Source organism: Macrotis lagotis, chromosome 8 (genome assembly GCF_037893015.1).
Source record: "Macrotis lagotis isolate mMagLag1 chromosome 8, bilby.v1.9.chrom.fasta, whole genome shotgun sequence".
Classification (NCBI taxonomy): domain Eukaryota; kingdom Metazoa; phylum Chordata; class Mammalia; order Peramelemorphia; family Peramelidae; genus Macrotis; species Macrotis lagotis.
The window spans coordinates 105,414,297-105,439,628 of NC_133665.1; the positions used below are offsets into that span (position 1 = coordinate 105,414,297).

Here is a 25,332-nt window from a genome sequence, read left to right on the forward strand (position 1 = left end):
TGAGCGCCGCGCTGGGCATCACGGGAGCCGCAGGGCTATAAAAGACCTGGTTACTATTTTGTACTCCCGAGTCACCCACTCCAGAGGTAGGCTGGCGTGGGGCCGGGGGGGGCGGCGGCTCCGAGGCGTGTGCGCGTGCGCGTGCCGCGTCATCCTCCCTGCTCCCCCTGCAGCCGCCGCCTCTGTGCGCAGGCGTCGGGGCTTTCCGCTTACGGGCTCGGGGGCTCGGGGCTCCGCTTTCCGGCCGTCCCCTCCTGAGAGCCCGGCGCCTGCGCCGTGGCCCCGCCGGGGCGCGGTGGCTGAGCCTCGGGCGGCTGAGCCTCGGGCTGCTGAGCATGGCGGCCGAAGCCGGCGCTGACCCGGCCTGGCAGGCGCTGCCCGCGGCCGTCCTGGGCGCCCTGAGCGCGCTGGGCGGCGAGTTCCTGCGCGAGTGGGAGGCGCAGGACATGCGGGCGACCCTCTTCAAGCTGCTGCTCCTGTGGCTGGCGCTGAGCCTCCTGGGCATCCAGCTGGCCTGGGGGGTGTACGGGAGCACCGTGACCGGCCTGTACCACCGCCCGTCCTCGGGTGAGCCGCCCCCGCAGCCCCCCCGCCCCCCGCGGCCTGTTCCACTCCTGGGGGGGGCTGTGGGCCAGGTGGCACGGTGCTAGCCGACCCCCCGCGCAGGGGGTAGTGAGGAGATGCCCACCTTTGCCGAGGTTCCAAGCCTCCTGCGTACCCCTGACAGTAGCCGGGCCAGGGGTCGGAGGCCTAAACCTCTAAGCAGTCAGCATTTACTAAGCGCCCACTGCCCCAGGCTGCAGCCCTCCCGGCGTTGCCACGGCAACGAGAAGCCCCGTAGGCCTCCCCCCCTTTGTCTTTGGTCACCCCCGTGTCCTCTGGGCCTGGCCTGAATGTCGACCCTGTTCCCTCCCCCAGGTCTGGGAGGCCAGAACGGCTCCACTCCCGATGGCTCCTCCTTGTTCCCTCCGTGGTAAGTGTCCCAGCCCGGGCTCGGCCGGGACCCTGGGGGCCCAGCTTAAGCCCTAACATCTTACGTTTGTCTTCCCCTCAGCAGCTGAGGCCGGGGATAGAGGGTAGGTCCCCCACTGCTGGCAGTGCAGAGGAGGGAACTTGGCCTTGGAAAAACTGGCATCCTAGAGAGAGGCTTCAGGAAGAGAAGGGGCTTTGCCCGGCTTTCACAGATAAGAGCAAAGACTCAGATTTGAACTCTATCCACCTTGAACTTTAGTTTCCTTATCTGTAAAATGTGAATGATACTGCTAAAATTTTCTCTCTGTTGACCATTGTATGGAAAACGTTATGGAAACCTCTAAAGTTTGGCAGTAAGACACGAGTGCTGTCTCATCTTAGTCTGATATTTGTGACTTTTTTTTTTAGGTTTTTGCAAGGCAGTGGGGTTAAGTGGCTTACTCAAGGCCACACAGCTAGGTCATTATTATGTGTCTGAGTCCGGATTTGATTCCAGGGCCGTTGCTCTGTCCACTGCACCACCTAGCCTCCTCTGTGATTTTACAGACAGGGATACTGATGTCCAGAGAGCGGACATGATCATTCAGAGTGGGGTGATTCAGTGGCAGGACCAGGATTAAGACTCATTTCAGCAACTCTTTAAAGCATCATTTCCACTGTTCCAATAAAAGCTCCGGATCTATGATTGGGGAGGGGGTGGTAAGTAAAGAGATAGTAGAAAAAGGTGAAACTGCCTTCCTTTAAGTTATCATAACCCCTAGAACTAGAACTGGAAGGACCCTCAGAAACTTTCAGATTCAGTCATATCTTTCCAGGCTAAAATTTAGCTTTCTCAGGGTCCCAGTCTGCCCTCTTGTCTCCCTTCTCCTAACCTCAGTGTGTTAGCTTTGGCTCTTCTTTGATATCCAGTCATTTATCAGGTCCAGTCCACTCTACCTCTGCACCTTTTCCCTTGGAGGCTCTTTATTCCAGCTGGCACTATCCTAAGTTAAACTCTCACCTCCATTTGCCAGCATCTCCTTTTCATTGGACCTCTTTATTATAAGACTTCTTCCTTCTCTCTTCATCTTCCTTCTTTAATCCATCCTTGATAGCTTTATCAGAACAGTATTTCTTATTTTTTCTATCAGGTCATATAAGTCATTTGGTCATAAATGCTTTAATGACTTAACATTCTAGCATTCAAAGCCCTTTGTAACCCGGCACCACCCTCCTTACCTTTCTAATTTTATCTCCTATTATTCCCTAACCACACTGAATAACCTTATGCTCTCAGCACTATTTGCCTTTACTCAAGTGTACACTATGCCTCGAATAACCTCTCACTTTGCCTTCACTTTTATTTTTTAATTGCTTTGATTTTTAATCTTGCTGTCATTTCCCGATACTACTCTCTCAATAAAATTGTAACATGTGACAAAGAAGTATGGATAAACAAAAGAAATGGGTACATTGACTATATCTAACAACCTCCTTCCACAACTGTCTACTGCCTGTGTGCTAAGAGGTGGGGAAGATTATTTCACTCCCCCAGTCCCTTAGAGCCAGAATTGGGTACTATATTAATCAGAGTTCTGGCAACTTGTCCTCTTGGTTCTGCTTACTTCACTTTGCCTCAGTGTATATAGATCTTTTCAGATGTCCCTGAATCCTTCCTATTTACCATTGCTTATATGGTATTGCATTAAATTTTTATATCACATTTTGTTCAGCCATTAAAAGTATACATAGGAGAGGCAGAATGATCTCTTCTGATCTGTCCCACTGAATAGGTGAGTTCTATAGCTCTGAATCTCATAGGAAAGACCATCTTTTGACAAGTCAATTACATAGCTTATGTCTTTTCCCCCCAAGGGTAAAAGTAAATTAAACTACCCTGTCATCAGTGATCCCAGTGTTACACAAATAGTTCAGGTTTGTGAAAAGCCACCAGCTACTACTACCCATATTTTAAACCTCTGCTCAAATCCCCCATCTTCTGTTTGTCTCTCTCACCCACTCATCCACCCCCAGCCCCCCAATTCCCCTGCCCAGTTGATTGAGAAAGGTCTAGTTTCCAAGACCAGATCAGGTAGGGCTAATGATGGCATCCCTGTGAAAAGGGAGGGAAATTTTAATTCATTCAATGTTTACTAACACCTGCTGTGTACAAAGCACGATGCTGGGATGTAGGGAGGAGTCTTCATGAAATTCCCAGTATTTTAGGAATAATGTGATTAATAAAATGGTGGGTTAAGGGGATGGGGAAAAATATCTTTCCACTTTTCTTTGCTCCTTGAAGACATTTATTGTGCTTTTTTTATCTCTGTGTAATGAGCACCTGACAATATTTAATACATGTTTGGATGAAAATGTTAAAACAACTGAAATTAAATAGTGATTTAAGTCCTGGAGTCAAGTGAGGTAGGTAATGTAGGTAAGGTCTTCTTGTACACATTTTACAGATAAAAAAAATTGAACCACACAGGAGACCTATTTCTAGAGACTGCCACATTACTGGACAAACTTTGGAAAGTGAGCCAGGGAGAAGGCCATTGTGTGTCATAAGAATATCAAGTACTATTTGATCAAATTGGACAGAGAGAGAGAGAGAGAGAGAGAGCCCTTCTTTCTGGAGACTTCTTGGAGAAGGAAGAACTAATAACTGAGCTGGGCCTTGAAATATGGGTAGGCTATGGAAAGTCTTGATGACAAAGGGAAGAAGCAAGGTGTAAACAAAGGTCCAGGCAGAAAAATGGGGCCATATGGAAGTGTTCGCCTGAAGTAGACAAAGCCAAATCCTGACTCAAGGACAGCTCTTGGGAGTAATAATAATAATAATGTTTGTTCTTCATTCTCAAAGAGGACCATGACAAGCACATGAACTGGATTGGAGTGAGGGGGCTGTACTAAGTCACCAGCCTCACTTTCTTCTTCAGAGTCATCTGAATCCAGTGGAGAGATATGAATCAGGATGCCTGGAGATGGCCCTGGATGCAAGGCAGTCAGGGATAAGTGACTTGCCCAAGATCACAGAACTAGTGTCGTGCTGGATTCGAACTCCTGTTCTCATGACTCCAAGGCCCATGCTCTATCCACTGTGCCATCTAGCTCAGGAGTATTATGAACAAATAAGATGTGCAGGTGTAACACGAGGTACTTGGTGTCAAACATAATCAGCCTTCCATTTGTTCAAAGTTTACTCTGTGACAAAGAAGGGGGTAATTGAGAGAAAGCAGTATAAAAGGAAAAGGATCAATAAAAGTTATCTTTTTAATTTTAAAGAGTTCATAGTAGGGCACTCCTGCCCCAGCCCTTAGCAGAATTGGGAAGTGCCCAGATGTTGGACACTGAACATATTTTCAGATTTTTAAATGTATTTTTTTGTTGCAAGGCAATGGGATTAAGTAACTTGCCCAAGGTCACACAGCTAAGTAATTATTAAGTGTCTGAAGCCAGATTTGAATTCAGTCCTCTTGACTCCAAGGCTGGTGCTTTCTCTGAGCCGCCTACCCATCATGAAACTTTTTTAATAATTGAGCAGTTATACTAATTTTTTTTCCTCTTCATTACATGGGATGACTTTCTGGAAAGGAGGAAGGATAATAGAAGAAAACTATGATGTTGTTAAAAAACCATAATAAAAACATTTTTAAAAAGGAGCTCATGGCAGGTGGAAGGAGAGAAACAGTAGGGAAAGTAAAGATGACTCCAAATTGTAGAGAGCCCAAAAGTTTGGGGGTGAGGGAGAGAAAGAGAGACAGTGTGTATGTGTTTTATATCAACTAATGAGAAGATGAGGATTCTTTGCCACAGACTTAACATTTCAAGGAACCACCTGGTAACCATGAGGCCTGAAGTCAGGAAGACATCTAACGGTGTGACTCTGGGCAAATCACTTACTCCTATTGGCCTCAGTTTCCTCATCTGTAAAATGAACTGGGAAAGGAAATTAGCAAACCATTCCAGTATTGTTACCAAGAAAACCTCAGATGGGGTCATGAAAGATTAGGCACAACTAGGGGAAAAAAGGTTGACTCGAAGCATTAGCTCATTATCAGTTTTTTTAAATTATTATTATTAACCAACCCAAGACAAGGGAGTGTTATGGTCTGCATGCAGGTGCTGGGCAAACTACAAGAAAAGGAAATGAGGAATCTGCCCTAGTCATCCTTTACCTGAGGTCCTGCCCCACATAGGAAGGAGTGAAGGCATGATCGCACTCTGAAAAGACTCCAGGTAGCTGAGTCATAGACCAACTGCTCCAGCAAGGTTTTGTGTGTCTGGATTGGAGGGGTTGGAGACCTCCAGACTGGCTCTTGTTGACTCTTTGGTTGTCAGTTACCCTCCAAGAGAACTCTTTTAGACAAGAAATTTGCATATCACCGGATTTGATGTTCTCTGCATATGATGATTTAAACACTCACGTGTAAAATATTACTCTTTACATTGTTTTAGTAGGATTAATACTAAGCAAAGAAGACAGTTGTCTTCTTCCTAGGAACAATGCCATAGGAGTGACTAGACTATGCTCACCTCATGAACTTGAACCTCATTTGCTCATCCTATAAAATGAAAGGGTTAGATCAGATGACCCTGGAGGTCTCTGCCTATGATCTCATGAATTTCTGGTGGCTCCTTGTATCCCAGAGGGGGAAAAAAAACCCAACTTTTGCCTAGCGTTAAGGACATCACTAGCCTGGAACCTCTTGGTCTAACCAACCATATTTGATTCTTCTCATCTGTTCACCCTCCATAGCCAATCAACTTTGGGACCAGGCTCTTTACTTAGTGTACATTTATACTGTTTTTTTCCTGTGGGAGGAATTTTACAGTTTTTACAACTCTCATTGTGTGAAGCATAAAAGAGGACAATAAATCCAAGCTGAATTAAACCTAGATTTACTCTCCTTGGCAACATTTTAGATGCATGTACTAATAAGACCCAAGTTTCAGTGGTAGGTGCTGAAGGTCTTCAAATGAATCTGTACTTAAAAAAAAAAAAAGGAAACAATTTCCTGGAACTCTAGCTTAAATTTTTTTAACTATAGAAACATTTCCTAGTTTTTCTGAACTTATGCTGGTAGAAAATTACAATGAGATGAGGCCATTGGAAATACTTTGGCCCTAGTGGACAGAATAAGTACCCATGGATGGGAGTTAAATCTTCTAATTGGAAGATGCCTTATATCCTTCTAATCCAGTGCCTGACTTTTGAATTTCTGTGATGAACACTCTTCACTTTTGGTAGAGTTGAGAAATGTTGTTCCTAGCTCAACTATTGCTAATATAGCACTACATAGCCGGGCTGACTCATGTCTTATTTTGCATAGTAGATGTTTACCTTAATCTTAATTCTTCCTGAAGTCGACAGAGTATTTATACAATTCTAGAATATTAGAACTGAAAAGGAATCCTCTTTGGGACTCAGAATCACAGCCTCTTAGGACTAGATGGTGATCTTAGAGATTGTCTACTCTAATGGAACCTGTAGTAGAGTATTGGTTTTAGAGTCAATAGAAGCAGGTTTCAAATCATTCTGTCTGCTGAAGATGTGACTCAGTACAAGGTAAATTATTCCTACAATTAGAGCTCTCAGCTATAAATGGAAAGGGTTATTTATTGAATTCTCATTTCTTGAGATTTAAGAGGTTGAAGCAAACTGTGGGAGAGGTCTGCTCAAAGAGGGGTAACTCATTTCAGTTAAGTGAGCATTAAGTGCCTGCTATTCTGGCCACTGAGGGTTCTAAGACAAAAAACCAGACTTCTCCTGCCCTCCCAGGAGGTTCAGATTCTACTAGAAGTGGACCTGAAATGGACTTGGAGCCCACCTCTTCATTTTCAGTCCTGATCTCTAGCCACCATTCTACACTCCTCTCTAGGGACTTATAAGGTCTTAAGGACCTTATAAGGTCTATTAGAGCCCTATTATTTCAGGCAGAACAGCCTTTTTTCCTACCAAGATTACTACCATCCTAGATCAGAACCCAGGATACCCTTAAAATCTCTAAAAACCTTGCTTAACTTCATGGATTATAAGCTTCTGATGGCATGGGAAGTGCTTTTAATTCTCTCTATGCCTAACCTGAACCAATTGACTCGCTGAATTCTATCTCTTTGGCCAATCCACTATTAGATGGTAAATTCCTTGAGGGCAGGGATTATGTCTAAATCTTTGTGCAGTATTTCCCTACCATTCATCACAGAATTCTTTACACACATATTGCCTGGATATGGAGAATATAAGAAGCCAACCAAGTGAAGCAGTTTGCCTAAGGCCATAAAGATAACAAGAAAGGACTACAATCTGTATCCAGGAGCGATTCTTATTCCACTTTGCCTACCTGATTGAGAGAAGGGCACAGGAAGGGGATGGGGGATATATTTGCTAGAAATGACAGCTCAGCAACAATGATGATTTATGTGGGAATGATAAATCTATTTTCTCTTCCTTATTCTTTCAGGGAAACTTCAGAAAATGAATCCATCAAAACCCATCGTGAATGAGGGAAGAAGGCTTAGTGGGCCTGGCTTTCCTGTTGTCTCTGCACCAGCAGTCTATCTTTGTTGGATTCTGATCTGCCAAGGACCCTAGTCACACTGACTGTTGGGGTTTGTTTCTGGGGAGATAATCAGTCAAAGGGATGGTGTCGGTTGAAGAAAGCGGAAGAAATAATATTAGGGTCAAATCCCAAAAAAGTCTTTTCAGTTTCTCCCCATTTTCCCATTCTAGAGGTACTTTCTTCCTCCTGGGGAAAAAATGAACCCTGAGACCCAACTCTAGTGGAAGCATGGCCTGCCTGACATCTCCTTGCTAGCCTCCCCTTCATATGGTCACCAGCTGTGGTCCCTTGGGGCAACCCATACCTGGAATGGATCTAGGAGAGAAGTAGAGGGAAGGAGGACCCTTAGCTTTACTTTCCTCTTCTAGTTCTGAGTCCTTTTGGAGAAGGCCAAGAATCAGCCAGCACTGTCATAGTGGAGAGTTAGTTACGAGGTAGCTTTGGATAGGTATAGCTCTGCTGTGCAGGCCTGTGGTGAGTTCTCCAGTAGATCTCATTCTTGAAGGGAACAAAAGTCCGGGGACCACTTACTTTTTCCCACCATCCGAGAGGCCTTTGGGGCATGGGTAACTTCCAGCCTTGCTGAAACCTGTCTCTCTTCAGTGTGAGTGTGACCTGGGTCTTCCTGAGTCTGAGAAGTAACAGGAGACTGAACTGGAGCAGGTTCCCTGACTCAAATGGGCCCGAGCTTCAAAGGGGACATTGTGTTGTCTTCCACTTGGGGCTGTACTTAGAGCTCCCCCATGTGGGGGTAATTGACTTTACATATGGGTCTAGAGGAAGGTTATGTTCCAATTGCTTGACAGCAGACCAGATTAGCTGGGCAGGAGGGTCAGCAATTGTAGAATGACTGTCTTTCTGGTGGAACTTTCTCTATTCCCTCCTTTTGACTGAGTTTGGGAAAAAGGAAAAGGAAAAAAAAGATGTGCAGGACCATAGCCAACCTACAATGTACTGTTTCTTTAGCTGCTCTCAGCTCTTCTGTGTACCCAAAGGTCCTTTGAAGGGAATAGGCCAGAACATCCCATCTCTTAAGTGGTACTGGCTTAATGCAGCCAAGTAATTGAACAGCAGGAGCTGGGCCACTAGCTGGCAGGGCCTCACTGCTCATGAGGCAGTGCTACCTCTTCACAGCATGAAGCTTTGAGCAATAGTATTCTTACCTAGAGTTTGGGAGCCTCATCCTGGGGGAGGGAGGGGCAGATGGGGAAAGGCCCCCGAAACCTGAAAGGCAAGCCAGCTGATACCTCATCTCTCCCATTCTCTGGCTTCTACATCTTTGCCTTTTCCCCTTCCCCACTGATTCATGGTACATACTAATAAAAGCTTGTTTGTGACACATCTTTTTCCAAAAGTGTGTTGGGAGAAGATTGTATTTGGCCAATCTACATGTCTTCTAGGTCACTTTGACCATGTATCGTTCTGCTTACTTTTAATCTCCCTTGACATTTAAACATGAAAAAATATTTGTGGCTCTTTACCCATCAAATCACATCATTCAGAATAGGAAAATGTTCTTTCCAAATGACAAGACAGTGACCTATTTCTTGATCTGAAAGACCAACTGCTTTTTTCACTCAGTTGACACCCCATTAGGATGTGGGCACAGTTGGGAAGAGAGAAGCCTGAGAGGTGGCTAGGTGGTGCAGTGGATAGAGTGCCGGCCCTGGAGTCAGGAGGACCAGAGTTCAAATGTGGTCTCAGACACTTAATAATTACCTAGCTGTGTGGCCTTGGGCAAACCACTTAACCCCATTGCCTTGCAAAAACCTAAAAGAGACAGAGAGAAGCCTGAGGCATCCATGATCTAGAGGTCCTTCAGGGGGATGATTGTGCTTTCTATTAGGAAACTACCTTTGAAACACCTGGGCTACCTTGGGAAAAGGGAATGGATACAGTTATAACACCAACAAACTGGCCTCCGACTCATTTGTTCCTCTGTGGGCTTCTGATTTCAGTAAAATGAAAGGGGAGACCAATGAACTGAATAACCCACAAGCTTTACATTTTAAAGCTAGAATCATTGCAAGATGAGGGTGTAACCCTATCCTGGCTCCTACCTTGCTGGCTATTTGGAATAATTTGCAAAGTTTTTGGTCTGGACACAAGTATGTGGTATTAAAACATAATTAGGAAGGCATAGACACCCCCCCCCCCAACTTGGGAAGTGGAGACTGAATTGACAGCTCTGATGGTCATATCCCTTGTTGCAGTCCCTACATTATGTTCATTTTAGGTACTACAGCCTCAACGGGTTAAGAATAGCTCCATTGTGGTTCATCAAAATTGACAATTCTATAGTATAGGACTAGAGGGAAACTGACCCAAAGAGTAACCTTTCTGAAAGCATGTGAGTTGAAATGGGTCCCATATTATATGCTGGCAAAGCCATAGGTAGCAATGATTGACACAAACACTCCCAATCTGAAATAACAATGGTTTTCCTTTGATCCCCACAACAGTCCGGTGAGGCAGGAGCAATCAGCTTCCCTATTTTACAGAGAGGGAAAAGGGCTAAGTGAAGGGGTAGTCATTTTCCCAGGGTGTCACAAATGCATATGGCCTCAGATCTTACTCCCCAATCAATATGCCATCTAAATGCCTCCCTCTTATAGTAACAAACTGAATCAGCCAGCCAGTGAATCTTGGGGACTTAAGAATTGGTTCCAAAATAGGAGATCTTCAAATCAAGCTGTCAATTTTCCCAACCAGTTTGAATTTGGGCAGGTAAGGGGTATGAAAGCACTCTCTAGGTCTGGTGGTGTCCCCCTGAAAGGGAGATATACCAGAGACTTGGACATGAAATAGACTAATGACTGGAAATCATCAATAGGATTTCTTTATTCAAGTAAATAAATCAAAGGGAACAGGACTGGGTCTTGGAATGTCAAAGTATTATAGGCTGTACCTTTCCTGGCCAAAGGAATAGGGATACATTTGTAAAGTGGTCCCATAACAGGGTGGCTGCCTGGGCATTGGAACCATATAACTTGTAAACCCAAGTTAGTCACAGGATATTTGCAATCAGTTCAAACAAGAGTGTCAACGCATCAACTCAGTTGTAGATTATTTTCATGCTGCAGCATGGCAAACATGGACACCTAGCTTCTTTCCCTGCCTTCCAGACTGCCGATCTCAAATGTTTTGGGAAAATGTATGTCCCTGTCTATATACCAATGGCTCATCCTGAGTACAACAGCCTCTACTCTCAGAACAGGCTTGATAAAATGTTGATTGAAGGAATTAGTTAATGTGTAGGCCCAGAGAAGGCAAACTTATTAGTTGTTGAACATAACTAGGAATGTAAACTGAGAAAAGAAGGAAAATCACATAATAGAAGAACTAATCTCTACTTTTCATTTTCTTCATGAAATTAATAGGTTGGATTAGCTAGTGTCTATAAAAGTCTATTCAGCAAATATGTGTTATAAAGGCACTGAACTCCATGATTCTACCATTAGACTTGTTCAGCTTGGCCACAGAGAGCAGAATTAAGATGGAATGAAGGGAAGTTGTAGAGGCAGATTTCAGTTTAACGAGGAAAAAAGTTCTCAATCCAGAAGGCTGCCAAAAAGTCAATGGGGCTCCCACTCACTAAAGTCTTCAAGCAGAGACCCAGGGTTTGGAACTGATGCAAGCTTCGGGTGCCATTTTAGATTCTCTTTGAGATTCTACAATTTGCATTATCCAAAAGTTTTGAACTTCCTCTAGCCAAGAAAATTAAATGCTTAGAAAGTATGACATGTTGGGCAGCTGGCATTTGCCTTGAGTCTCCTCTGATAGCACTCCCAGAGCAAGATTCCTTGTGGACAAGAGGGTGGTGGCTTGTGCCATCACTGGCCATCTCTAGGACACCCTTCCCCATCTTGTGTGCTCAATTTTTTTTTTGTCCATAGCTACTGGAGTGCCTTTATCATAACCACAGTTCCCATTTCTTCAATAATCTAAAATTTACAAAGCACTTTTCCTCCCAATAGGTATGTGAGGTAGATGATGACAAAGGAGGAAACTGGCTCAAAGAGAAGTGACTTGCCGAAGATCATATCAATAACTTGCAGAGCCTAGGCCCTCCAACTTCAAACCAGGTTTCCTTCACATTATGTTGCCTCAAATTATTTTCTTCCCTCCCTAGCCCCTGACTTCTATACCTATCTCTCTCTAGAAGGCCCTGAAAGAGCTGCTCATTTATCCAATTGTTAGTTAGGGTTTCTTCCCCTCTCCCAGACAACACCAACTAACCAAAGGAGGGACTGTGTGGTGTATGTGTCCCATCCAAACTTAAAGGAAGGTAGGAAGAAGAGTCCAGAGGGTCAGATCATTTCAAGGTATAGTAGCGGGTGGGCACAAAGGGCATCTTGCTAACCACTGCCTCCTGCTGCTTCTTCCGCACCTCCACCAACAGTTGGGTCCCAATTTTGCTGTAGTCTCCATCAACATAACCCATGGCCACATTCTTCTTCAGGCAGGGAGAAGGACAGCCGCTGGTGATTTCCCCTGGGTAGAGCATAGGAAACACACAGGAGACAAAAATGGATCAGGTGTCTCCCACACATTAATGTAATGGGAAGGCTAGCTTAGTTCAAGTGCCACCAGAATCTACAGGAAACCTTTTCCTCATCTCCTCTCCAGCCGTAAGTGCCTTCCAACCAAAAATATACTCCTTATCTTGTGTCTTTTTCTACAGTATGTGTACAGAATGTTAAGCTCCTAGCCACCTGTAGCACCTGCACACTATAGATGATCACCTGCAGTCCACTTGCCTCACACCCATATCACATTTTAGGTATTTGTAGCTTGAAATGATGTCTTCTTGGGTACCTTACCTACTGATCCAGACTGGGCACTGCTACAGCTAGGACCTTTGCCCACCATTTTTGATTCAGGGACCATTCCTGTCTCTTCTAACCTGAGGGGGACCTGGGTCCTCATCAACATGGACTAGCCCCCCCTCCCCATTTGATAGGGATCAAGGATTCTGCAGTAGCCAGCTTCAACACAAATTGGGCACAGGACCCACCCTGCCCAACTCCAGCAGTCACCTAAAATACTTTTCACTCATTGCCTTGGATCCCTACCCCAGAGTTCCTCTGTAGTTGCTTGTGGCCCACACTAGATGAGACCACCTCCACTCCCTTTCTCAGAAGCTTGGACCCCATGATCCCTTCATAGCTCTCAGCTCCCTCCTTCACAGATTTACTCCCACCACCTAAATTGACCCCTGGAAGTTCCTATTCTCAGGGACTCAATACCAGGCCCAACAGATGACATGAGCTCAAAGACTAAGTAGCAGCTTCAGACAGTAACCCTGAACTTGTGACCACTTAGCGGATCCCACCTGACACCCTTTTGATTACCTGTCCAAAGACCAATCAGTAGCAAGTCAGCAGCCACAGGTATCACCTCATACTTATTAAACCGTTGCTGATTAATTAGGAAAAAAAACACTAGTTGTGGAATCAGAAGATGTTAAAAAAACAATAAAACCTTGGTTTAAACCCTGGCTTTGTTATTTGGACAAATCCCATCCTTTCTCTATAAAATGAAGAGTTTGACTTAGGTCGTTTCTAAGATCCCTTTTAGTTCCAAATTCTGTCTCCCTCCTCATACTTACTTTTTCCCATGATTATGGGAGGGTCCAGATGTAGGTATCTTCCCCACACAAAACCCCCTCCAACCTCAAAAGGTGAGTGACAAACTAACAGCTTCTTCCTACATTGTTATAAGACTTAGCCTTGTGATGGTGCTTTAAAATTTCCAAGCACTTTCCAAAGTATCATCTCATCTCAATAATCCTGTGAGGCAGGTATTCTGCTATCCTCATATTACAGGAAAGGGATCTTGAATCAGATGGAAGGTAAATGATTTCCCCAGGGTCACACATCTAGTATCAGACCAGATTTGAACTCATGAAGATGACTGTAAGCCCAGAACTCTCTACCCTGCACCATGTAACCATCAACTGATGACTCATGATCACAGTTCAAAGCCAATCCCTGCCTTTGGGGAGGGGGATATTTAGGATCATGGGGAAAGCTAGGTGGCACAATGCATAAAGCACTGGGCTTGGAATCAGGAAGATTCATCTTCGGCCTCAAATCTGACCTCAGACACTTAGTAGTTATATGACTCTGAACAAATCACTTAAGTCAGTTTGCCTCAGTTTCCTCATCTTTAAAATGAAATGGAGAAGGAAATAGCAAGCTAGTCCAGAATCTTTGCTAAGAAAACCCCAAATGAGGACATAAAAAATTAGAAAGGCCTGAATAACAAATGATCACAAGACTTGATTACAAAGGAAAAAAGTTAAGGCTGAGAATCCAGACAGTAAGGAGCAGAGATGAGATCTGAACTAAGGTCTTCTGATTCCAAATCTTGAGTTCTATCACAACCCTCTCATACAACCCTCTTCTCACTTGTGAGCATTTACAATCCCCCCCCTTTCCCCTGATTCAACCTACCAATGACAGTGCCCTCTGTGCTCATGATGCGGCTGTGCTGGCGAATCGGTGGTCCTGTAGATATCAGCCCCACTCGCTTTCGGGTCAGTTTCTTCTTCATCTGGGGGACAACAATGGCAGCACCAGGGAAGTCCATGGCAGCCCTGCGGCGTTTTCCTGTAAATGGCCCCCACCAGATATGAGATATGGAGGTTTAGCATTCATCACTTTCTTTACCTCCAGGCTTAAGACCACTACCATAATCAGTATTTAATAAGTGTTGAGTGAGTAAGTGACTTAGAGTCATGAATGAATTAAAGTCTAAGCTCCTCTGCTTGTCAAGGAAGGCCATTCATCTGACCTTGGAGCACTTTCCCAGTCTTAACTCTTTTAACCAGAAATTTCCAGCCTGTACTGTCCCCAGATATGCCAGGTACTCTTTGGCCTCCCTTACCTATTCCCCTGATCTTCCAATCTACATCTTACCCACAGACCAATCTCCACCCCACCCCCACCCTGTGCCTTCTGCTTGAAAACTTTCTTTGAATCCTTCCCCAACCAGGAGTGGCCTTCCCCATTAAGAATGATAGACTAGGTGGCTCAGTGGATAGAGCACCAGCCCTGGAGCCAGGAGTACCTGGGTTCAAATCTGGACTCAGACACTTAGTAATTACCTAGCTCTGTGGCCTTGGGCAAGCCACTTAACCCTATCTGCCTTGCAAAAACCTTAAAAAAAAAAAAGAATGATAGACGGTTAGAACTTAAAAAACAAGAGCTGTCTTTTCTATAGTGCTTTAGGGTTTACAAAATACCTTCCACACAAGAACACTCTGAGGAAGGTGGTAAAAGTATCATTCTCATTTTTATAGGAGTCTGTCTTGATTCCCCATACACTTCCATCCTCCATCAGCTGCCAAAGGATCTTCCTAAAATAAAATTCTAACCAAGTCACTATCCTGATCTCAAAACTCTATTAAAAAGATCTAGAAAATGCCACAGATTTAATCTTAATCAGGAAAGTCAAGGAAAAATAATCACTGGGTCATTTTTCCAACTCCAGTTAGCATAAGAAGCCAGGGAGGTTTATAGACACTGGAGACAGGGTCTGGCCAAGGGCATACTATAGAGGGCATTCCAGTTCAGAGAGAGGCCATGAACCAAGGCAAGAAAAGGTACCATATCCAACATGAAGGGCTCTAAACTTGTATCCATCATCAGATTTCATAAAGGGAATCTAAGCAGACAGAAAGGTCAGAAAGCATTTTGGTTTTCTTATATCTTGATAATCTTAAAAGAATGGAAAGGAAAGGGAAGAGAAATACCTTGGGAAAGAAACAGGAAAATGAAAGATGGGGGAAATTATCTCACACAATTGGATATGTAATCAGAAGTCCATACAAATAAGAAAGAAGGGTCAAAGGAGTGGCTGACATTTGAACCTCAAACAATAGCCACACATACTCAATAGAGTTCAAAAATATATTTCACTCAAGAGGAAAATGGGGAAGGGGACGACGGAGAATTAAAAAGAGGGCAGATTGAGGAAGAAGTTTACTCCTAAGGAAAACAAATTCTAAAATAATGTACAAAAATATTTATAGCTTTTTTTGAAGAGACAAAGAATGGGAAACTGAGGGAATGCCCATCAAGTGAGGGTTGTATGAATAAATTATGGTATGTAAATGTGATGGAATACTATTGTACTGAAAGAAATAATAAAGGGGATGACTTCTGAGAAATCTGTGAAGACTTGTATGAACTAACACAAGGTGAAATGGGAAGGACAAGAGGACAATTTCTACAATGACAGTAATAACATAAAGGTAAACAAGTTTGAAAGATTTTTTTTTAGGTTTTTGTAAGGCAAATGCGGTTAAGTGGCTTGCCCAAGGCCACACAGCTAGGTAATTATTGTTTGAGACCGGATTTGAACCCAGGTACTCCTGACTCCAGGGCCGGTGCTTTATCCACTGCACCTAGCCACCCCAACTCTGAAAGATTTAAGAACTTTGATAAGCATAATGACTAATCATGATTCCAGAGAACAAATGATGAAACATACTCCCAATCTCTTGATACAGAGGTGAAAGTAGCAAAGTACAGAATGAAATATATTTTCTTTATGCAGATGCAGAACTATGTTTTCTTTAACTATACTTGTTTGTAATCACAGTTTTGTTTTTCTTTCTTTTCCATTTGGGAGGGTGGGGTTAGGAGGGAGAGAAGATGGATTTTTGCCATTTGAAAAAAAAATTCTTTACTCAGATTTAGGGTTCTTTCCACTATATCACATTTCTTCAAATAGCATTTTTTACTCCCTAATGTATTTTTCACATATTATAGTTATTTAGGAAATGAGCTGTGTCACATAGCAAAAATGAAGGACAACAGATTCTTAGCCTAAGTGATGTGCTGCTACCCTTAAAAATGAAAATATATACGAAAAGGTCTCTCTGGAGGATGAGGCACTGTGAATAAGAGTTCCATCTCTGACATTCCCTATATGAGCCCGGACAAGTCAATTGTTTCCTTGGGCTTCTGTTTTCTCATCAGTAGAATGATCGGGTTAGATTAAATGCCCTTGGAATCTCCTTCTAACTGTAGATCTATAATTTTTTAAAGTACAAAAGTAAATTCATTTCATGTTTACTGGGCTGCACTGTGACCTCCATGAGGACAGGGATCATATCACATTAGAATTCCTTACTTCCCTTCTTTCTAAGCATACAGCTTTGAATATACTTACTAAACATTTGAAGGAATAGACAAATGATACTTCAAAATTTACCCCAAGTCTGGCCCCATTCTCCACCTCTTGGCATGGGTGGACCCAGTGGGGTAAGCTGTCAAGGTATCCCTGCTCTGACTCACCCAGGGTCCAGCCCAGGCTCCCCTCCACGGGAGTGGTGTGCTCATCTATGTCATTCCCGTACAGGCACAGACCTGCCTCCAGCCGAAGGCTATCCCTGGCTGCCAGTCCTGCCAGCTTGACCTCCTTGTTCTCTAGAAGTGCCTCTGCCAGGTGAATGGCACTCTTTGCCGGAACCGAGATCTGTGTGGAATAAAGGTTAAGGAATACAGGATCCCTTGTAGGAAGACAGCTAGTCCCCCAAGAGAGTGCCCACGGCCTTCACAGCACAGTTATTCTAAAGCAGGTTGACAATGTCCTTGCCCTTTTGAGAACCTGGGGAAGGGGAGAAGGTGGGAATAATAATTCCACAAGTTTTAAAGCAGAAGGGACTTTGAAGACATCTAGTTCAACATCATTTTCAAGGGAGCAGCTTGAAACTGAGGTCTAAGGGAGAAGGAACTTGCCCAAATTTCCATAGCTTGTAAATGTCAAAGCCGAAATCTGAACCAGATCCTCAGGCTTGAAACAACATATTCTTGCCTCAGTGTCCTCCCTTACCTCCACACCATCCTCCCCAGTATAACCACAGCGTGTCACACGGCAGCCAGGTATTCCAAACACATCCATCACTGCACTGGTCATGAAGGTCAGTTTCCGAAGGTCATCTGACACCCCTGCCTGCAGCACCTGGGCTGCCGAGGGACCTGGCATGAGGAGCAAAGTGGTCAGAGCTCTGTCTAGCACACTGTTGGAGAACCACACCATCTGTTGTCCTGTAGTTATGTGGAACTATGGGGGGAAGAAAAGAGATTTAAAGGATAGGCCTATTTCCTACCTTCCTCTCACTGGCTAAGTCCCAGGTTTCTATGGTACTGACCTGAAAGGCACTCACCTTGTAAAGCTATCAAGGCATTATTAATCACCTCCAGATTCACATCACAGCCAGCACTTCTCAGTTCTGATACCTTATTCTGAAAGCAGAGACACAGGCTTTGGCTATCATGTTTGGGTCCATACACAAATGATTCTCTATCCCACAAGGACCCAGTTCCAGAGATAGTTGTTCCCCCAACCCTATCCCCAAGAAAACAGTTCATTCTCAGGGACTTACCAATCACTGAATAACAGCCCATACCTGCATGAGAGCCATGTCCTTATCCCGGCATCCGGCATTGGACACTACATACAGATACTCATCAGATGTGTTTGTCACAATCAGGTCATCTATGATACCACCTTCTTCATTGGTGAAAAGAGTCAGTGTTCCCTATCAAGACCAAATGCATTATCCTCTGATCATTTTCCCTGGGCTTGAATCCTGGACCAAAGAATTCAAAGGCTACAAAGTAAACTCCCAGAACACTATCAAACAGAAACTATGATTTATGAGATCATCCTAATGACTGAGGCATGCTCTTGTAGTCACTAAGTATGGTCAAGCAATATATGTTCCTACACATTGGCCATAAGAAAAAACATATTCCTCATTCTGTTCTCTGTCATGAAGTGGGTAGCATTCTTCATCATCAGCCCTCTAGAATCAATGCTGGTCATTGAATTGATCAATGTTCTTAAATCTTTCAGAATTGATTTTTTTTACAATATTAATGTTTTGGTATAAACTGTTCTTCTACAGAGTGAAATAAGCAATAGAACCATGCTTATTTTTAATAGTTAACAAGTACTAGGAGTGGCTAGGTGGCACAGTGAATAGAGCACCAGGCCTTGGAGTTAGGAGTACCTGGGTTCAAATCCGACCTCAGACACTTAATAATTACTTAACCGGGTGGCCTTGGGAAAGCCACTTAACCCCATTGCCTTGAAAAATCTAAAAAAAAAAAAATAGTTAACGAGTACTTAATAACACTCTCCTCTGTGAGCAGACATCTTACTCAAACTCACAGGACCCTGGCACTAGGCTTTTCCAGAAGTAAGGATGGACCAGGACTTAGTTTGTGTTTGGGGTATATACATCTGTGACAAGTAAGGGCTCATAGAGTCTAAAACCTTCACTTCCTAACACTAATCCCTAATTCCCTTCAGTTGAATTTTCTAATGGCCATGATCATGCTTCTGCCACATTACAAGTAAGCCTTACACAGAAATATAGCATCACTACACAGCTGAGATGGTCTACACAATATGGCACTCTTACTGTCCTTTCTTCCTTGACTACTTCAAGAACATTTTATTGGGTTGATCTGGATGTGCCCCATTTCACCAACACAGATTGAAATCCTTTCACGATTTAGAAGAGGCTCTTTGAGGCTACTGCAGCTTGACGTTACTTACAATCCACCTTTTCACGAGGCCTTCCAACTCAATCAAACTTGTCATGGGACCACAAGAACAATATGGATCAAGCCCATATACAAAACCCACTAAGACCTCCAAAGGTTGAGCTCTATTGGTAGAGCTTGTGACAACCGAAAAACCTAGACATGTTACAGAATGGGCCTTTAGTGGAACAATAGCAACACATACACTAGTGCATCTGCTGTTGAAAATGGAATCTGTCAAAGAACTTATTACAGTCAATATTACAGTCCTAAGATAAAGTCTTGGTTGGGCCCACCATTAGTACAAACTTAACTGTGGCTAATCCTCAAATAGCAATTCCCTCTATTGGTCTTAAGAATATTGGTAAAGTAAGTTTATTTCTATTTAAGCAAGGAGTAGAAGGAGTGAAGGAGAAACAGTGGGAAGTTGACAGGGGAGACATTTACCTGGTTTGGCTTCAGTTCGGCAATGTCACTGACTACCAAGCTTTCCATCAACTTCACTCGATCCTGACCAAATATCTTGGTCTTGAAGAAAGATTGAAAGATAGTTTTAGCAGCAGGACCTCTCTCTCAGAAGACAAGCAGAAGTGAATGAAATAAATCAGAATTATTTAAGATCAGAATGAAAGGAACCTCAGACTTTAGGTCCAATTCAAAATAATTATCGAATAATTATCACCAAAACTGGGCAAAAAATAGAAAAACATATTTCAGTATATACAAAAGATTAACTTTTGATAAGCTTATCAGAAAATAAAAACTGAGGAAAAGGATTCATTATTTAATAAATGTGAAAAGATTGGTTAGCAGTTTGGCAGAAAACTTAGTTTAGACTCATGTCTCAAGAAAAGTGGAATGGTAAAATAAATAAAATTACATTAGTGTAACAGAATGGATAAAGGTTCCAGATGGAGATTTAGGAGTACCTAAAAGTTTATGACATTTTGTGTGCTGAAATTCATTTATTTAAATATTGAAACGACAATCAGAAAGATCCAAGTTCAAATTCAGTCTCAGATATCACTAGTGTGTGACCATGGGAAAGTCACCTAACCAATGTATGCTTCAGTTTCCTTATAAGTTTATGAGGATCAAATAAGTTAACTGTAAAGCATTAGCACAATGCATACAGTAAGTCCTATATAAATGTTAGTTATTATTTTTTATTATTAACAGTTGCAAACCAAATGTAATTGTATTTATAATTTTTTTAAAAGAATCCAAGAGTAAATTTGTGTCTTCCCAGTACTATCTAGAGTAAGGGATTCGAGTTAGATGAGATTAGAGTTGGGGATTTCTGATTAATAGGAAGGGAAGAGAACAAGAATTTATTAAGCTCTACTATGACCAAATATAATTTGATAACCATAGTGTTTCTTATTTTTGAGTTTTTGCAAGGCAGTGGGGTTAAATGAATGCCCAAGATCACAGAGCTAGGTATTTATTAAGTGTCTGAGTCTGAATTTGAACTCAGGTACTCCTGACTCTATCCACTGTGTCACCAAGCTGCCTTCCCCAACATGGTGTTTCTTATTTAGATAAAAATATTCCTTTCATAGAGAAGAACAGTTCTATTGCTGACACTATTCCCCCCAAACTTAAAACTTTGGAATCACTTGGACTTTTCCCTCTTTCTTACTCATCACATATTATTAGTTGCCAAAACTTGTTCTTTTTCCTTAAGCAGGGAGTGGAAGGAATGAGGAAACACACCTTAAGACCTCATCCCCTTTCACTTGAACTATTTAAGAAGTCCCTCACTTTGTAACCCCTAGCAAATGACCAAATCATTATCCTGGCTGGCAGGTATAGCAACCATTGTAAACCAAAGAACTGATTGACCTCTGGGAGGCAAAGCAGCTTAGTGAGAAAGAGCCCTACACTAGAATTCAGGACCTCAGCACCAGCTCTGATTCTGCTAACTTCCAAGTTCCTTCTTGTGGGGCCTGTTTTCAGCAAAAGTAAGATGGGAAGAGTTGGGCCCTAGACTGTGTGTTTATAAATGGGGATCATGTGAGTTAAGTTCAGATTTATGGCCAAAAATACCTGATTTATAGATTTATAACTGAAAATGTGTTGAGAGGTTTGAGAGGCAGTGAACTGTACAAAGAACAGCAAATAGGTCAGAACCATTGGAGTTCAGACTTTGTGAAAGGCAGTAAGGTAATGTTCAGTCAGGTTAAGAAAGGCTTTAAAAACCAAACAGAATATTTTATTTGCTAATGTAGAATTAAAAGGGGACTGAATACTGTATAGGAGATGATATAGTCAGACCTGGTGCTTTAAGGTCAATTTGACAGCTAGCTGGAGGATGGGAAGATGGGAGATATGGGCAGCAAGAAAGCAGCCAGGAGACAAGAAGACAATGAAGATTAGTGAAAGAGTAGGGATGACAGAGGGGGCAATATGTGGAGAACACAGATGGAATGGGATTACTTGTACATGTAGAGTCATATGTTCTCTGACTCCAGAAACCTTATTCCAGCAGACTAGACATATCTCTTGATATGACTCAGTTGCCTGGAGCCTGATTTTTTTAGGCACAAATATTTCCATAAATTAGCTCTCAATTCCTTGCTGGACCCTGATTATCCAGGTGAAAATTAGTTTTTGAACCCACAACCCCCAAAGCCCAGCCTGAAAACTGAGGATTTCAAAGTAAATGCTATTGTCCCACTCAGATTTCAAAAAACCTGTTCAAAAATGAAATCATTTCTTCAAAGTCTTCCCACAATCTCCAGATTTCCATTTGCTTGGGAGCAGGGGTGCCAAGGGAAGGGCATTATAGGTGATAATTTTTAAATTCTTTTCTAGCTCTAACAGGTTTTCTTAAAAATTCAACTGCTGGCTAGCATATCCAAGTGGCCAGGGTACCAAAACAGTCAGAACTGGCCTGCCTCATATGACTTGTCTCTCATCACATTCAACTGAGATCAATGTATAACATGGAATCAATGTAAAGACTAACAGAATGCCTTTTGTGGGGGGAGGAAAGCAAGAATGGGGGAAAAATTGTAAAACTCAAAATCTTAAACTGGTCTGCCTCCCTCCTTTCATCCTGAACTTAGCTCCAGGTCATTCACCTTGTAGCATGAGACACATGAGAACTTAGGTCCAGTCATTCACCTGTAGCATGTGAGACACATCAAATAGGGAGCAATGTCTTCGGGTATGCAAGTGGGACTCTAAGTGGCTGTCCCGGTACTGCACAGGTAGGCTCCAACCAGCAAAGGACACCATCTTCCCACCATGGTGCTCATGGAAATCAAACAGGGCTGTTTTCTTCAAGGGCTCCTGTCAAGGAGTGAAATCATTGGTCTGAGAAGCTAGCCTCTTCACATTTAGTCTCATAATGGGCAGGTAAGAAGGAAACAAGGCTTGACTCTCTTCTGGTATCTTCTTTTATCCTATGATAGGACCCCTTTCTTCTCAGGGATCATTTTTTCTTCCATTCTTAAGTTTCAACTAAAATCTCCCCTTCCACAGGAAGGCCTCTTAATTCTTAATGCCTTCCCTTATTTCCTATCTTGTATAACTTGTTTGTACATATTTGTCTCCATTAGATTGTGATCTCCTTTAGGGGAAGGGCTATTTCTTGCCTCTTTATGTCCCTGAGTTTAGGCATTGTGGCCTGCCATAATGTAGATGCTTTTATTTTTTTGTTTTGCAAGGCACTGGGGTTAAGTGGCTTGCCCAAGGCCACACAGCTAAGTCATTATTGTCTGAGGCCGCATTTGAATTCAGGTACTCCTGACTCCGCAGCCGGTGCTCTATCCACTGTACCACCTAGCCGCCCCAGTGCTTTTATTTTTAAATCCCATTTTCCTCTCCCATTCCCAAGACCTACTCCCTCTTTCTCCAGGTCCTCTGATTTCCACTCCACTTTAAGCGCCCTCCCCAAAGCTACCCTCTTCTTTGGTCCTCTCCAAGACCCCCCACTTGTCCCTCCCCAAGTTGGTTCCCCTCCCCGTTTCTGCTCAATTCAGACTTCTTTCCCAGGCCAAGTACTCCTTCCCCAAACCCCGGACCCGTGTGCACCTTTTCCCCCCTCTCCCTCCTCAGGGCCTCTTCCATCTCCCCTTTCCTGCCTACCCTAGAACCACCCCCCCAATATTCCATCCCCAGGGCACCCTTCCACCCGCCTCTTTCCCGAAGCCTTTTGGGATCCCGGCTCCTGCGTCCCCTTTCCTACCAAGAATTCCTCCCCAGGGCCTGTTCCCTCCTCTTTCCGGAGCCCCCCTCCCCAAGGTTCCCGCAAGACCCCAACTGCCTCTTTCTCAAGGCTTTCCCCCCCCCCCACCCGGTGTGCTGCCCAGGCAGTGTCTCTCTCCCCAGATGCTGCCCAGGCAGTATCCCCCACCCCGGGCTGCAGTCCCCCCACTCTTGTCCCCTAGGCCGCGGGTCCGGCCGAGCCCGTCCCACCTGCCCCGCACTAAGAGGCCGTCGGGCTTCTGCGGGGCGGCCACTCCGCGGCCCCGCCGCCGCCGCGGCCAGGACACTGTCCAGGAGCCGCCAGGCCCAGCTCCGGCTCCGCTGCATCTTCAAGCTCCGGTCCCCTGGCCTGGGGCGCTACACTGACCGCGCAGGTGCTGGTCGGTGAGCAGCAGAGGACAGTGGGAGATGTAGTTCCAGGTCCCCCTCCATTTGCCCTGAGGGGGTCTTTTTTTTGTTTTCAGTCCCAGCCTTAGGGCAAATTCCAAGGTTTTCTTCTAAATATCTTATCTTTGCAGGTTAGGACCCGATTTAGGTGCTACCTCTGAAGCAGATCTTAGGTAAATAAATCCACCACCACTGTATTCCTATGAGTTGGGGAATATGTTTCATTACAGTAGATAAAACGATGATTTAGATACCCACCCATTAAGTGTATTTTCTTAAAGCAAAAAAAAAAAAGATCAGAAAAACAAAAACAACTTGATCACTCGAGAAACAGGAAAACAGCAGAGTAGGGCCTATATTGTGAGAAAAGCAATATATTTGGCATCATAAGACCCGAATTGGAAAACCTTATGTTTCTGTGCAACTGTCAGCAAATCACTTAACCTTTCTAAAATTATTTCATCTCTAACATTACTCAGACTGACTACAGAATTTAGGAGGCCTGCCTGATTCCAGATAAGGACCAGAATCAGGGTATCCTAGCAACGAGTTTATATCCTTCCCATTTTCCTATGGGAAAGGGTTTTGCTTATCCTTGTTAGCTTAAGATACAATAGTTGTCGATTTTATTAAGAAATGTGTCAACTTATCCAGGCATACACAATAGGAGTGGTCTGCTCACCCCAACTGCATTTCTATCATCTCTTTGGCTTCCATATCTAAAAATAAACTAAACCTGTCCCTGACTTCCAGGGGAATGCCCCGGTCACTGAACTGTGGTGATAGCTGAGCAAATAAGCTTGTGTGGAATGTAAAGGAACTTAGTTTTTGAGAGATCAAGCAGTACTTTTGATTGTGGTCAAGAGGGCATTCAGGGCAAAAACAGTTAAACTTTAATTCTGCAAGGGAAGTCACAGCCAAAGCAATTAACCCTTTAGCTGCTAAGTCATCAGAAACTCCTACTTTTTAAAAAATCCACTTCTACCTGAGTATTAATTTACCCCACTACCCAAGCAGGTGCTGCAAAACCAAAATTCTGTAGTGGTAATGAGAACCAAGATCTGGCAGGTTTCTGCTGTTCACTGCACATAGTGGCCCCTGTCTTCTGAGTAGTGCCTTTCTACTCCTAGCACCTGTTCTGTACTTAGTCCCTGAGTTCAGCAGGCTAATTCATGTCTTGCCAAGTTCTGAAGTGTTATTAGTAATAAACTTTGCTGGGCACCAGAACAAATGGGATAATACATTTTTTTTAATCACAGTAGGGAAGTTGGCTACCTATTAGAAGCAGCATACTCAAAAATGGTCCCTCTTTCTATATCAGATGGCTTTCTGTCAGGGGAAGGGGGAGGGAAGAGAGGGAAGAAGAATGTAAAACTCAAAACCTTGCCAAAAAAGTGGTAAAATTTACCATTGCATGTAATTAGAAAAACAAAATATTTTCTTAAAATATAGTCCCACTTGAAGCAAGTACTGAGATAGCATGGCATAGAACTTTCAGGGTTAGATGGTAGGTATAATAGTGAATGCTTGGCCCATCAGCAACTCACCATCTGCTGAACTAAGTCAGACAGGGAGGGAGGAAGAGGTAGGGGGTCGGAAGAGAAAGAGACAGATGGGAAAGAGAGAGAGGAATAATCTAGTCCTAGATC

At 43.5% G+C, this 25,332-nt stretch overlaps 2 protein-coding genes across 3 annotated transcripts; one reads left to right on the forward strand and one right to left on the reverse strand.

Moving 5' to 3' along the window:
• The first annotated feature begins 92 nt into the window (after positions 1–92).
• On the forward strand, positions 93–15,464 carry TCTA (T cell leukemia translocation altered). 2 transcript variants are annotated; one of them, XM_074197945.1, is made up of 3 exons: positions 93–567; positions 919–973; positions 7,416–7,547. In XM_074197945.1, the coding sequence occupies exons 1-3, from the start codon at positions 336–338 to the stop codon at positions 7,456–7,458; spliced, it is 330 nt and encodes a 109-aa protein (XP_074054046.1). In that variant the 5' UTR covers positions 93–335; the 3' UTR covers positions 7,459–7,547. The 2 variants fall into 2 exon arrangements, with proteins under 2 accessions (XP_074054046.1, XP_074054045.1); XM_074197944.1 differs by lacking the exon at positions 919–973 and having other exon boundaries at positions 7,416–15,464.
• Positions 10,338–23,638, reverse strand: AMT (aminomethyltransferase). The gene is made up of 9 exons (XM_074197939.1): positions 23,507–23,638; positions 22,211–22,378; positions 19,529–19,609; positions 17,938–18,069; positions 17,695–17,773; positions 17,361–17,506; positions 16,823–17,003; positions 13,973–14,128; positions 10,338–12,008 (listed from the first exon to the last, which is right to left on the reverse strand). The coding sequence occupies exons 1-9, from the start codon at positions 23,621–23,623 to the stop codon at positions 11,830–11,832; spliced, it is 1,239 nt and encodes a 412-aa protein (XP_074054040.1). The 5' UTR covers positions 23,624–23,638; the 3' UTR covers positions 10,338–11,829.
• Positions 23,639–25,332: the final 1,694 nt, after the last annotated feature.

Excerpts from the sequence above, each read along its gene's own strand:
- TCTA (XM_074197944.1), top strand. The coding sequence starts at position 336 with ATGGCGGCCGAAGCCGGCGCTGACCCGGCCTGGCAGGCGCTGCCCGCG. Across the intron at positions 568-7,415 it reads GTACCACCGCCCGTCCTCGG|GGAAACTTCAGAAAATGAAT; the intron begins GTGAGCCGCCCC and ends TTATTCTTTCAG.
- AMT (XM_074197939.1), bottom strand. The coding sequence starts at position 23,623 with ATGCAGCGGAGCCGGAGCTGGGCCTGGCGGCTCCTGGACAGTGTCCTG. Across the intron at positions 17,774-17,937 it reads AGGACATGGCTCTCATGCAG|AATAAGGTATCAGAACTGAG; the intron begins GTATGGGCTGTT and ends CTCTGCTTTCAG. Across the intron at positions 14,129-16,822 it reads GAGCCTGGGCTGGACCCTGG|GAAAACGCCGCAGGGCTGCC; the intron begins GTGAGTCAGAGC and ends GGCCATTTACAG.